Source organism: Xiphophorus maculatus, chromosome 9 (genome assembly GCF_002775205.1).
Source record: "Xiphophorus maculatus strain JP 163 A chromosome 9, X_maculatus-5.0-male, whole genome shotgun sequence".
Lineage (NCBI taxonomy): Eukaryota > Metazoa > Chordata > Actinopteri > Cyprinodontiformes > Poeciliidae > Xiphophorus > Xiphophorus maculatus.
Window position 1 is genome coordinate 21,632,388 of NC_036451.1, and position 14,576 is coordinate 21,646,963.

At 42.7% G+C, this 14,576-nt stretch overlaps 1 protein-coding gene across 1 annotated transcript; it reads right to left on the reverse strand.

Moving 5' to 3' along the window:
* Positions 1-9,771, reverse strand: myoc (myocilin). Its single transcript, XM_005795676.2, has 5 exons — positions 9,037-9,771; positions 4,737-4,802; positions 4,120-4,212; positions 2,898-3,109; positions 1-1,255 (listed from the first exon to the last, which is right to left on the reverse strand). The coding sequence occupies exons 1-5, from the start codon at positions 9,530-9,532 to the stop codon at positions 674-676; spliced, it is 1,449 nt and encodes a 482-aa protein (XP_005795733.1). The 5' UTR covers positions 9,533-9,771; the 3' UTR covers positions 1-673.
* Positions 9,772-14,576: the final 4,805 nt, after the last annotated feature.

Sequence of the window (14,576 nt, forward strand, 5' to 3'; positions counted from 1 at the left end):
CGTCATTAATCAACTTTATTTTATGAGGATTTTGGACACATGTTGCAACATTCAATACATGCTTTATTGGATGTTGGCTGGTAAATCCCTGCGGGGCATGTAAAACCACAGGAGTTTCCATCATGGCGTTACTGAATCAAATGCATCTCATGTTTTTGGTTAAACTGATTCGTGGTTTATTTAATTCACAAATATATAGCTTTACACGGAAAACAACGAAATCACATACATGGATTAAAGGCGGTACAAAAATAATTCCTCTGAAAACAACATCGTGGACCATGCCACGGCGAAATAAGGAACGGGAATAAAGGAAAAGCAGGCCTGCGGGAGGCACCGTGCCTCCAATGTTTATGGAGTTTGGTAGTGTTATCTTCTATGGAAAGACAAAAGGGCCAAAATTTGTCCGACTCACTTTGAGATTATGTACAAAATCAGCGGATTAAGTCAGAATGCTGTAAAAGGTCAGAAGACACTATTTTATTCTGTTTTAAATCATCCTGACTAATTAAAGAAGGATTTTCTTTTCATAACTTCTTACACATATTGGGTAGAAACTGACTAATTGTGAGCTTTTTGCTTTTCCATACCTTTGTAACTGCTGCTCGTGTTATGGTCTAAAACTGAGTCTCTGAAGCAGGAACAGGTGAGCAAACAGTCATTGATGCTGGCCTCAGTTAGCCTGCTGACGACCCAGCCTGAGGTCGTAGGACACTAGGTGGAAGTTGTCCCAGGCAAACAGCTTCCTTTGGGCCAAGCTGTAGTCAATCATGCTGTTGTAGCCGTACTTGTTCTTGAAGGGAATGGACACGGCCTTCAGCTGGCTGGTTGCTGTGTCGTACACCTGGTTGATGGTGGTGTCACGGGCTGCGTAGCTGGCCACGGTGTAAAGCTTCCCGCAGATCATGAAGGAGTTGGCCACGGACGCCTTCCTGATGCTCGTCTCCCAGCTCCTCTTCACCTCCAGACTGTGTGGGTCCAGCTTCGAGATCACAATGGCTCCTTGGGCCTTGCTGGTGGAGTATACGGCCCACAGCCCCTTCTCGTCCACAGACAGGTCGATGTCCGTGTACCCGCCCCAGGAGTAGGGGAACTGGCCGTGGAAGCCAGCGTGGGGGAGTTCGCGACGGGCCGCCACGTTCTCAGAGGCCAGGTCATAGCGGATCAGGGTGCGACTCAGCCGTCTCTGGTAGTACAGGGACCCTCGGTATATCGTGGCCCCGGTGCTTTCCAATGGGTCTGGCAGCAGCAGGACCTGTCACAGCAAAACATGAGGCAATAAGTAGGACTGATCCGAGACTTTGAGGCGCTGTCCAGGCACCTCAAGGGATTTGAGGCACCTTGATTTTCACAAATTAGGACATAATTATGAAGTGGAAGGGGAAAGACCCATGGTTTTCAAGAGGTTTTGCAGAAGAAAGCCATAAGAGTCAAGAATATATTTTTATACACATCATGTTAAGGGGTTGTCGTCCTGTTGGGAGGTGAGCCTCTGCCCCAGCTGGAAATACATTGCAACCTTTAGCAGCCTTCATTTTCCACAACAACTCTAACCAGTTTTCCTGTTTTGGTAGAAAAAGCATCTGCTTACCATGACGCTGCCACCAACATGTTTCACTGCCGTGGTAGTGTGCTCAGGGCGATGTTCAGATCTGCATGCAGGGTCTGGTCTCTCACCAACTCAAAATTAAGGCTATTAAAGACCTTTCTAAGACCAATATGAATAATATTTAAGACCTGCATCATGATAGAAATGTACAAAAGAAAACTACATATTTTACATAGTAATACTAAAAAGCTTGGCACTTTAGAAACTACCAATGCTTGGTGCTACTAAATGCCAAGTATTGTATGCCCATCGGTATACAATACTTGGCATTGTATGCTAATGTATGGGTTGGCATCAGAAGTGAACCAGTGGCAAAGACAGATAAATTTGCACTTACCCATGATAGAAGGGTATATTAGAAGTTAGCTTAAGACACAGAACATAATGAAGATATCTAAGTGCGACCCAAACGTTTGCCTGAATAAAAATTCACCGGAGAAAAAGAAACTATTAAATAGTTCAGGCACAACAAAATGTAAGACTTGTGATTAATGTATTTAAGGCAAACTTGCCTTTTTAAACTGAATTTAAGACATTTTAAGGCCTTAATAGATTAATGTAAGACCTAAAATGTTTTAAGGGTGCACAGACACCCTGACAGATGGCATTTTACATGTTGGCTAAAAGTTACAGAAATGATCCAAAACTGTAAACTGTATGTCTTATGGTTTTTGCTTAACAGAGTCTTTCTTCTTGCCACTTTTCCATGAAGACCAGAATTGCAGAGAGCTCAGCTAACAGCTGTCCTGTTAACAGCTTTCCCCACCTAAGCTGTGCAGCTCCTCCAGAGTGACCATGCACACCTTGGCTGCTCCTGATTATATTGGAGCTTTCTGTCAGGTAATCTGGCCATGCTTTTTCTGTCTTATCCATGCTTCATGAGATGAAATCTAAAAATTGTTTTCTAACCCAATTCTTTTTTAAAACCTTTCCACAACCTCAGTACTGTCCTGCAGTGTTTTGGTCATCATGATGACAAACCTCTGAGACCTTAACAGAACAAATGTGAAGGTCTCAAATACTGACATCAAATAACTCACCAGTCATTTAAAGACTACCATTGATCATTAATTTGGCATCTTCTAAAGGCAAATGGCTAGATTTATGTTGGGTTATCTGTGTTGGGAAGCTCAACACAAATGCATCTTACGACTTTCAGATTTTAATTGTACGTAGTTCTGAAAACCATGTATAATTTTCCTTCCCTTTCATAAGTATGCACTGCTTTAGTAGTGCACTAGTTTGTGGTAGGAGCATGAATACTTTTGCAAGGTCCTGCTACACCTACCTTGGAGGGGAAGCCTTTGGAGAGCTGCTCCATGTCATCATACCCATACAGCTGCCTGACCTCGGTGCCAATCGTGTCGATGCGCCAGAGCATGCTGGCTCCATAGGGGGAAACGGCCTCAGGATCCTGCATCCAGACACCGTATTTACCTGCGATGTTGTCGGCCTTCCTGTGGGTGACCGGCTCGCCCACGGAGATCAGCTGCCCGCATCCTGCAGGGCAAGGAAGACGAGACGCGGGAGACGGGAACGATGAAGAGACTCAACATAGTTGTCACAAGTCAACAGAAGCCGTGATGAAAGACAAGTCTTAAATCATGTCAAAGCTTTGAGATGTTCAGTCTGCAAGACTTTGAAGGTCATTGGATGGCCCGAATCTGGCAGGCCCGCGATATAGAGCTACACTTCCAGAATCAAACCAAACATGGAACCACAGTGGTTTTTAAACCAAATACGCGTGTTTCATCCTCAAACAAACTTGCGTCAAGGAGGTAACACAACCGTTTGGTTTTCTCTGAGTCACTACCTTCAGAGGAGAGGCTGCGTGACGCAACTCATCCAGGATCTCAGAGAAAACGATAAGGTTGGCTTTATATTTATCTCTTCCTAAAATACCACCTTCCTCTCGGGTTCCGGATGTAGCCCCAGATTTAAGATTGGATGGCAATGTGTCTTATAAATACGCCCAATTACCATGTTGCCTCAGAGCGCTTTGGCCTCAAGGAAGATGGAAAGATGCGACGCGTTGACTCTTTGCGTTCCCCTATAGAAAGCTGTGAGACGCAGGGTGTGGGTTTGGGGGGGAGCCCACCCGAGGAAACGTTTAACAGCCACATTAAACGACAGCCTTGTTAAAGGTGCTTTCCCTCTTCATTTATGAGGCAAACATGAAACTCAGAGGGCGCCTCATACCGACGGTTCGGCATGACGTCGGTATTCTCACCCTGAATGCCTCGGTATTAATAGTCGTATTTGCTTTGAGGCTGTCAGCAGGAGGGGTGAGTGTCATGTTTGCCCGGTCACACCAATGGAGGACGACGAAACGGGGCCTGTCTTTAAATTTCAGCTTCTTTTATGTCTTTTTATGGACACATTGGCTTCTAATTGTGTGTGATATTCTCTCTCTCTCTCAAAAAAAAAAAAGAAGAAGCTGGATTTGGGTTAGTGCGCTTGGTGGAGAACATCCCCTATGTTTAGCTAATTTCAGGCTAAAGAATAAACACCTGTGTTGTCGACATTGCCGTCTGGTGCAGGCACCTCGGTCACCTCAGCCTTCAGCTCCTGAAAGCCCTGGGCTCCATGCAGCCAGGTTGAATCTAAACCAACAAGAGAAACACTGCAAATAATTACAACATTCATTAAAATAAGAATTGTTAGGGATTAACATCTAAAAAAAATTTTTTTTTAAAACTCCCACATAAACACAAAATGTTACCAAGTATTTTTTTTGTCTAGTTTGCAATAAGACAAAACTAGCTTACAAGTACATCTTTAGCAACATATAGGAGTTTGTGTTATGTAAGCAATTCCTCAATATTGATTTTTAAAAATACTATTCAGCTGGCAGATTTGTTTTCACTTATAACAAGACATTTTCCCCGTGATATAAGTGAAATAATCTGCCAGTGGAACTAGTATTTTTTTTAGCAAACATTGAGGAATTAGTGATTCAAAACAAGCTCCTATTTCTTGCTGAAAAGTCGCTTGTGAGTCAGTTTTGTCCTGCTTCAGAGGTACTAGGATACTTGCTCTAGGAACTAGGCCAGAAATACTTGGTGACATTTTGCGTTTTTACAGTGCGGCCTCAGGAAGGGAATGTTCTGCAGAAAACCGGCCTCACCTCTCGGGTTGCTGCTGTCGCCCTGCCGGTTGGGCCTCGTCATGAGGTGGGACATCTGACTGGAACCTAAACGCACAGACACACCGCAGCTGACTGATGCGTGTCGCGGGTTTTGAGGTTTGTGCAGAGTGCCTTGGAGTGTGACTCAAACCACCTGATGAGCTGAACAAGACTGGGTCTGGCTCTGTACTTTGACTAGGTCATTCTAACACACGGACAAACATTTACCGAAACCATTCAGTAGTAACTGGGACTTGTGTGCTTGGAGTCGTTTTGTGTGGGGGATTTTTTTAGCCTGCAACCGGTTTCCTTAATATTATTTGGCTGCATTCAAATAATATGCAGCCAAAGTGGCTTTCCCCACAGCATGATGTTGCCACTGCCGTGTCTCATCGTGAAGATCATGTGTTCAGGGTGATGTGCAGTGCTAGTTTTCTGCTACGTAGGCCAAAGGGTTTGATTCTGGTCTCTAAATGGAACTCCTTTCGCATGTGAGCTGTGATTGTTACTGTTGTGGTTTACAACTGGGATTGAAGTGGAAACATGTATAATCTATTTGAATCAGTCTGTGTGAATGAATCAATTTGATTATATTTAAAAAAAAATAATAATATAAATAAATAAATTGGATCTGCTCGTCTCGAGTTGATGTTTGTTGTAAATTAGGGCTCAACTCTCAGTTGTTTTTGCCTAATTAGGGGAATCTGGAAAGTCATGTAGTCGCACAGTTTACCATTATTTCTTTGAAATGAAATATGAGCTATTTATCATTTTTCTTCACCGTTTCGAACTACTTTGTGTTAATCTGTGATGTGGGATCCACAAAAATAAAACACAGGGTGTGGTTGTGGACAAAGTTATAGTTAAGTGGGTATGATTACCTCTAAAAAAGCTCCGTATGTCTTTCATTTACCACTATGTCTTTGTTATATTTTTGCTCTCCAGATTCCCTCCAACCAATTTCTTTTCTTTTTTATTTTTTTATTTTTAGCTTGTTTACTTCCCAAGCCCATCACAGCGAAACGTAAACCCTGTCAAACTGAATCTGACAAACTGTAAACAGCTCCGTACGGAGGCTCCTCGCGGTCTAAACACTGCCTTGATTACGAAAGAGAAAGTGAGACGCCTGGATGTGTTTTGGTGAAAGCTGTTGGTGCGCGAGTCCACATGGGATTTTTATTTATTTATTTTTCTCCGCAGCTTATCGCACACGCCTGTTGCGCAAAAATGTTCCGCCGTGTCGGGCAGGCAGCGAACCCCAACGACCCGGAGAGCATTAAGAGTCAACATCTGGAAGCTGATGTTGATTTTTTCCCCCCGTTAATCAACAGAAGCAGCAGGTCCGTAAATGGGCCAGATGATGACCAACAGGTGCTGTCGGAAAAAACAAAACCGGTGCAAAGAGTCTCGGTCGCTCATAGACTTTGACTCGTTTCCTTGTTTTTACCACGGAGCTTCGAGAAGCATTGATGGTTTGGGGATTTCATGCGACAAACCAAACCAAAATAGTCCGTAACTGTGAAGCGGGATTAAGGGTTGTGTTCGTAACTTTTGGAAGAAGTCTGAAAGGTTTAGCATTCATTTGATTATGGGCTCATATCCGGATAGCACTTTTAAAAATGAGTACAGCTGATTGGCTTCAGAAGTCAGCTGTAGGCCTCTGCACATCTGCAGGCCTAAATCATCCCGTTTAGCCTTGCAAAAATAGCTCAATCTCAGTCAGATTAGACAGATTAGAGCGAATGTGAACATCTATTTTCAAGCTTCTCCACAGGTTCTCAGAAAGATTTAAGTTTGGACTTTGACTGGGACGTTCTTTGACATGAAAATGCTCTGAGCTAAATCATTTGGATAAAGTTCTTGTTGTCGTCCAAGATGTTTGCTTCCAGGAATGTGTTTAACTCCATCCGTTGGCCCTTCAGCTCTAAGAATTTTCCGTGGATTGTGGCACATCGATAACTGATTTGGTTTCACAGAATTTCTCTTCGGGGTGTCTGAGTGAAGAGGCTGAGTACAGGTGGATTACACACTTTTGAGATTCTTTCTTTCTTCCAATTCACTGTTGTGCTTTACTTTGTGTTGGTCTACCGTTAAAAAAAAAAAGAAATCCAGACATTTATGGTTGTGAACATTTGGAAAATGTTCTTTGGGTGTTAACAGATTTGAAAGGCACTGACTGTATCGACAAGTTATTTAAATAGTGACTCCATCGCTGAAGTTCAATCTTCATCCCGCACTCCTCCAGAAATTTGTCATTTTTTCTCTTCTTTTCTTCATCCCGTGTGCTCTCTTCTATCTTGCCACCTTTTTTTGAGGGGTTGCGAGTCAAAACTCTGCATTTTTTTTTTGAAAGTCACGTATCGACGCTGTTGCAGCGACATTAATGACCGTTTTACGCCTTGGCAGCACTTTCAGAAATCACCGTGACCCGCTGTAATCCGGAAAGGAATTTGGTGCAAATCACGCCTCACTTTTCGATCTGGATTCAAAGTCGTGAAACACTGAAATATGTCGGACCTCGGTGATCCTCGAACTTGTAAATTCGACTGAGCGCAACAGGCCAGGCCTCATATAAGAAAGATTAATACCGTTTGCAGCGTAGGGTTAGCACGTGCGCTGGCGGCTGTATTTAAAAGCCTATTTTCAATGCAAAACATAACAATCAGAGAACATCAACTCGTATATTTTAACTGTTTAAAAAGGTCACAGAAATACTGTGGGAGTTGTGAGAGATAAAAATCCTCCTGTCAAGGGTTTCACTCTTCACTACAAGCCAAAATGGCTTGATTTATGTTCTCTCTCTCTCTGTCTGCTCTGCTCTGGTCCTGCAAGCCTCGCTCTGAGCATGATCTATCCGGCATCTGCCTGTCACCCTTATGGGGCCCTCCCTGTGTATTTCAGTCTGCGGGTGAAAACACGAGGAGCTACACCCACAGCTGAGAGGATGTCGGAGGTATACAAGCATCCGGAAGCAGAAGGGGTAGAGGTGGTTTTGTAGGACGACGGGAAAAAAAAAAAAAAAGATTTATCGGTCCAGGAAATCTCAATGTTAAAACCCAATGATGCATAATTCCAGGTGGGTAAACAGAGAGACGCTTCGCTGGAAAGTAAAGGAGGAGCGGTGACTAAAGAGGGAGGAGGAGATGGAGGTGGAGGGGCAGGGGAAGAATTTGCACCGGGGCACATCGTCCTCCTCGTGCTCTCTCCTTTTAGGGCCGCTCGCGCGCATTTCCCGCCATGCTGAAGGGGGGAAACACCAGCCATAAAGACAGCAGGGCCTGCCCTTAAATATAAAGCTGATCCTCCATGGCCGCCCTCCAGCGTTTCTAAAAGTAAAGGCAGGAAGACGGGACGGTTGGGAGGGAGGGGAGGGAAACCCGAGCCGGGGGTCTCTGCGGTATAAAGGGGAAACCAAAACATTACCATGCAAACGCAAACACACAAAGACGTATGTGGCATGAAAACATGGAGGTCATCCATTTTTGGTTTTTTAACCCTTGAAAGCCTGACGCAACTAGTCCGAAATAATCAGCTTTGCTGTTTAAATGCTTTAGACAAAATACCTGTTTAATTATTAATAGTGCTACACCGATTAGCTATAGTGACAATTACAATCAAAATATGTTGAAATCTAGATAAAGTTTTCAGTATAAATAGAATAAATTTAACATCCACTAAATAGCACGCTGTACACTGATGAATGAAATTTACATAGATAAGTAAAAAAAAAAAACAACAACAACACACATTTTGACCAGTCTTTCTGTAAAGTTGTCAATGATAATTATGTTTGGGTTTTTTGGTTTGTTTTTGCTGTATGACTCTAAAACCAATTTTTTTTTTTAGTTAACATCTTCTCATTCCTTGGAAATAAACTTTGTAATCCATGCAAACTATTTCTTATTAGCTGCTCACAGCCACTGTGGGTCTTTGAATAAAACTGACACCTGTCCTCTGCAGGACCTGCAGGATGAGACAAGCTAGAGGGTTTGATAGAGCAGATTTAGTTTTTAGAGGTTTCAGAAATATCTGTATAAAAAGTGCAACATTTCGCGATGCAGGATTATCAAGCCAGATATACATTTGTCATTATGAATAAAAGCTATCAGAAATGCATGTATCAAAAACATTACATTTGGCATTATAAATTTTAATATTGATTAAATGAATGCAGATCACAAATTGTGGAAAACTAAGCAATATGTTTTAAATTGATAAATGAATTTTATGATATAGTTTTTTAATTTTCCTGATCAACATTTAAGCAGATGGAGGGGGGGTTGTGTGTATTGTCTCTTACCAGCAGCCGGTCTGCCTCTGCCCCAGTCTTGCTGGGTGGCGGTGGCAGCTGCCATTGGGCTCTGAGACAGGCAGGGTCTGCTCCTCAGCCTCTCCGTCTCCCGCCTCATCTCCTCCATCCTGAGCTTCAGCGTGTCCAGCTCCCTCTGCAGCCTCTCTTTCTCCCCTTGCAGCAGGTTCCTCTCTGCCACCGCTCGGCTGAGAGCCTCCTGGAGCTCGGGCTGCGGTCTGGCAGCGGCCCCCTGCTGGCCTCCCCGCGGCTGAACGTCCTTCCCGCCGAGCTGGGCCACCAGCGCCTCCAGCACACCGAGCCTGGCCTTCAGGCCGTCCAGCTCTGGACCTCCAGCCTGAGGGCAGGTGGCCTCCGCGGGGCTGGGCACGGTGAAGGTGTACTGGCATCGGCCGCTCCGGTCGTTCCCCCTCCACAGGGAGGCTCGGTCCTGGGCATCACCTCGCAGCAGGAGACCACATACGCACAGCAAGGAGAGGAAGAACATCTTTCAGACACGCCTGAGCAATTTATACTAATATCTTAAGTCTTTTTCTTTGTTTGTTTCCCCACAATCCAACTTTCTGTTCCTGTGCAAATTGATTTTTTTTTTTTTTTATCCAAGCCAATTTCCAGATTTAACTCAGAGGTTTTTTCTCTTATCAGGTCGTCTTGCCCTCTCCCCTTGTCTTGTTCTCTCTTCTATGAGCAGCTCTGCAACACTGAGCTCTTCCCATCTGCTCTCAGATATTTATACAGTCTGGAAGGGACACAAGGAGGGAAACTGGAAAACAGGGAGGAGAGGAGAGGTGAAAGGAAGAGAGGGGGGAGAGGGGGAAAGGAAAAGGTGTAGGGAAAAGGACAAAAACACAGGATTTTTTTTTGAATGATGCTAAATTTGCAAAATGATGTTTTGGGATATTAGGATGTTAAATCTGACGCTTTGTAATAGTTGGGATTTTGAAGATCTCATCTGGAAAAACTGTCCTTTTTTTACGTGTCATGTGCATAAAAAAAGAAAGTTCCTGTTCAAATTCTCAGGAATTTAAAGAAAACTTCTTTTTTTTTGAAAGGGTTTGTTAAAAGTTTACAAACAGTTGTAGTAAATTACTCTTTTGGCTTCATTATTTGGTATAAAAACAGATTATTTGATCCCAGAGGCTGAACACCTAGCTCAGGAGTTGGACTGCTCCCAGCGTAAAATGTCTCAGCAGTGCATGCAGACGCTGGTTAAATGGTTATTGACAAAAAAAAAGCTGATGATTTTTTTAAGCGTGAATTTGGAGGTAGTGCGTCATAAGTGATGTGTGGTCAAGTTGACTGGCTCCACCTCCAACTTCCACAGTAAATAATCATCAGCATCGCCAAGACAGTTATCACACTTAAAACCTTTCAACAGGACCTTCCTTCAACTAACCCTGCAAGGTTTGGGTCCAACATGGTGGCGAGACATGATCCCTGTTGGACACAGTTTCCTCCTGAGGAGCCGGTGTCTCCTTACATATGGGGGGCGTTAGTGATCGGATAGGACGCTGACCCCCCAGCACACAGTGTCCCTCAGAGCTGAGACTCTTAGGTGTGAAGTGTGAGTCCGTGCTTCAGACTCCACACTGTCTCTGCAATGCGTTTATACTCTCTCACGTTTAAAACAACTAAAATTAGCTTCTTTTTTTTCTTCTTCTTCTTTTTTTTTTACGCTCGCTTCCTCTCCGGTCACCCAAAATTTAACACGGTATCTCATTGCGTCACCTCTTGCCCTTCACATTTTCACTTCTCCTTTCTTTCATGTGCATAAATTTCTCTTCCATCCGTCTCTGCTGACCCGACTGGCCGTGACGTCCAAAGCATCTCTGGGTCACAAAGGGCCTGAACGCCCGAAACCGGATGAAAACTTTTAGTTTACTAGCTGAGAAAGGCAGAGTCAACAGTAGCAACATGGGAACAAAAGTAGCTAAAGCTAAGAAAAGGGGGGGGAAATGTTCTTGGGAAAATGATGGGACGGAGAAAGTAGTTTGAAAACATTGCAAAAGTCGATGTTATGATACAGTAATTAATTAGAGTAATTTAGCCCTATCTCCAAAGAAAATACAAGTTCAAACAAAAACAATAGAAAGGCTGCCACTTTCTCTGGGCCTCAACTCGTTTCAATAAATCATCATGCAGGTGGACCAAATCATTTAATTGCTTTTATAAATCATAGATGCGGCACTATGCCTTATACGCACACCAAATAATAACAACGTACGTCTAGACAACATGACTTGCCGTGCAGATTGTCTATCTATGGATAAAAACAGCAAGACTCGACATACATAAGCCCACAGAGTTGAACTGTGGATTCATTTGTCTACACTATAACGAATATATATACTTTTAGGATGTATTGTCCTTTTTATTTTTGGCTAATCTCATTTTTGGACGCGTGAAGCCGAGCTGGTGAAGCGCTCCAGAACAGAGTTACCTTTGTCGTACATAAGCAGAGAGGTATATGAAAAAGAATATGGCAGCAGTTTCACTTTAGATGTACTTTCTTACATGTCTGAGAGGCTTCACAGAAATTGTTTTGAAATTTTACAGGGAGGTTTGGTAAAACGGTTATAAGCAGTTAATATCTTTCTTCCAGTATATAGCTCTCTTGGTGACCACGATAAGCAGAAATCCATGTTGTTCACAGAGGCGGAAGCTGCCAGCCCAGAGAGGAACCAAAACCAAAGTGGACGTCTGCTGTCTTAAAATACCTCAAATTGCAAAACATTATTGTGAACCTAACACTGTGAACCTTTGAACTGTTGTGAGATTGGGAGTATTTAAAGAAAGGTTGATCATTACTTATAAGTTGGGGGCAAAACCAGCAATCTTCCTGCGTAGAACAACTTAAAAAGAAAACTTAGATAGAAGCATGTAAGGCTTTTTAAGTCAGAGTAAACTGTCCAACAATATGTATAACATTTAAAAAAAATATGAAATAATATAGCAATTTAATTGAAACTTATTTATTTTTTAAAGGGCTTATTTCTCTTATCATGTAGATACTCAAACATGTCTTGTTCTGAATTCTTGCTTCAGACAGGAAGATTACTAGTGGCGCACACCCTCCAACGTCCATTAATGTGAAAATAAACACATTAATGGATGTGTTTATGGACACACGGTTTGTTTCTGTGTAACAAACTGACCAATCCAAACGTGACAATGGTTTAAAGATTCTGGAAACAGTATTGACATAAACTATGCCACATGGATTGGAGCAGTGATCCAATCCATGGTCCGCCCTGGTCCAGGCCCCTCTCAAGCTAGCAGCTAGCTTTAGCCTCCAGGACCCGGGTAAACTAGAGTTGTACTGTATGAAGACGACAAGAGATCTACTGCAGAGACAGACATTAACTTTTTCACGTTCTCATAAAAAATCTTGGATAATCCCTTTAATAATTCACAGCTGTTTAGTTCTGAAAGATTGACTCATACTCTGATAAACGTACAAAGTGATTGTTAGCCTTAATTTGATCAATATCCTAAGTTGTTGTACTTGCTAGAGCAGTCTGACGCAGAGAAACATCTTTGCCATTACACAAGTTGAGTTTTTTTGTTTTGTTTGTTTCTGCTATATTGTTGAGTGAATCTGAAATTAATCGCTGTCATCAAGTTAGGTGTTGGCCTCTGAAACCTTTTATTAGTCAGCATAGTATTACTATTTTCCAGTGCAAGGCTCTGTTTATTTTCTAAAATACACATGAAGCCCAAGTACTGCCAAAACTGCTACTGTCCCTGCTTTGTAGTATCATAATGAGAATAAGCATATTTATATTTTTATCACAACCTTTCTGTGACCTGAACTGTGAAATGTAATAGACCAGGGACTTATTCATCAGTGTCAAAGTGTCTGGGCAGGCTGGTTGGCACATTGTCCACTCTCCTCCTCCCGTTAAATTAACTCGCTTTTATGTGACTCATATAACCATCACTATGCCCGGAATCTGAGGTCATCCAGCCGGAGGATCAAAACATCCTCTGCTGCCAGCGCGGGTGTGTTTGTGTAGGCAGACAGAAAAAAAAAGACCGTCTCATTTATGGGTTGTAGTAAAATCTGTCTAAACTGCACAGGTACTGGCCCAAGGCAAGCTCTTTCAATAACAAATGCGGCGTTGCCACTATTATTTCGAAACATTTTATGGAAAGAATAATCCGACCATCATTGGTTCTCAAAATGAGGCACCTCAAATGACCAATTTCACAATATATCTTACATGTTGTTTTTATTTAATTAAAAAAATTAAAAAAAAAAAAGCAAAAATCTATAAAAAGGGAAAGGAAAAAGTAAGTAAGTACTCACTGTTTCCAAACGGATTTGGAGGGCAGGGAGCAGTCATGTGTAGCTCGTAAAACGCACCGAGTAGGTAAAGATGTGCTGGTGGCCATTGGCTCGGGGAGTTTATGAGCGTTCACGTGCGGTAACTCGAAGCAGACAAGAAAAATTTCATCTGTGATTGATGCTATCCATCAGTTTGGAAACTATATGATTGTCAACAAACAAACAAAAATTGACAATCTTCCCAAGAGTTGACAGGAAGATATGCAAATGAGCTGATTAGAAAGGAATTCAGCAAGAAGTTCCTGAGCTCAGATCCTGGCTTGTGGTTTTTAGAGGCTCTCCTGGTGCATGTCTGTCTTCTCCTGAGGGACAATGAATTAATTATGCCACCTTCAGTTGTCATAAAAATGCTGTATGTGTCCAACAGGACTTAAAAGAAATTTGATTTCATGCCTTAATATTGGACCTCTGTTTCTTTCTTTCTTTCTCGCGTTCCTCTATCGAGGCTTTACAAACATTCAGGGGAGCACAGGACATAGAAGTAGCTCACACAATGAGGTCAGCAGACGTGCAGCTCCACCAGGTATTGGCTAATTGCTGCTGGCTAGTCTGGAGGAGCAGAGTGTGGGGAGTCGAAATCCCTGAAAACTGTAGGTCTGTGGAGGAGCTGCATATTGAAGGTGCCACTTGGTTCCCCCCAAGCGTCTTACAAACCTGAATGGTTGCCAAGGGAGATTTTACTAACAGGTATGAAATGTTTTTGATTAGGGAACAACTCTATAACACGGTGCAAAGCTCAAAAAAGTCGGCTTTATGTTATAATGCCCCTTTAACCATGACAGACTGGGAGATGCCTTGCATGCAACACCCCGTCCAGAGTTGAGATTGATTTAAGGCTTTTAACACATCTTTTCCACGACTTTCCATAAATGTGGCCAGCATTGTATGCACAAACAAAACCCGTCAAGTTCTGGAATCATAAATTCAGTTACCATTTCAGCACTCATTGAACGTACTGAACTTTAGGAATTGGTAAGGATCAAAAGGTCTTTAATATGTGCCAGTCCATAAAACCTTAGACCTGAAAGAAGGTCTGCTTACTTTGAGTTCCTTTGACCTATGACCTTTCTGGAGTGTTACTGATTTATAGGTGCTGGTGCAGCCAGGGGGGGAGGGGTTCTGAACAGCTTTACCTATGCCTGCTTTAATCAACATCCAAACAATGCGTAGCGGATTAAATTAC

Bases quoted from the DNA above. Each gene is read 5' to 3' on its own strand.
- myoc (XM_005795676.2), bottom strand. From the start codon at position 9,532: ATGTTCTTCCTCTCCTTGCTGTGCGTATGTGGTCTCCTGCTGCGAGGT. The intron at 4,213-4,736 runs GTGAGGCCGGTT...TTGTTGGTTTAG, and splicing joins CGACAGCAGCAACCCGAGAG to ATTCAACCTGGCTGCATGGA. The intron at 3,110-4,119 runs GTGTTTATTCTT...CTTGCCCTGCAG, and splicing joins CGGCAATGTCGACAACACAG to GATGCGGGCAGCTGATCTCC.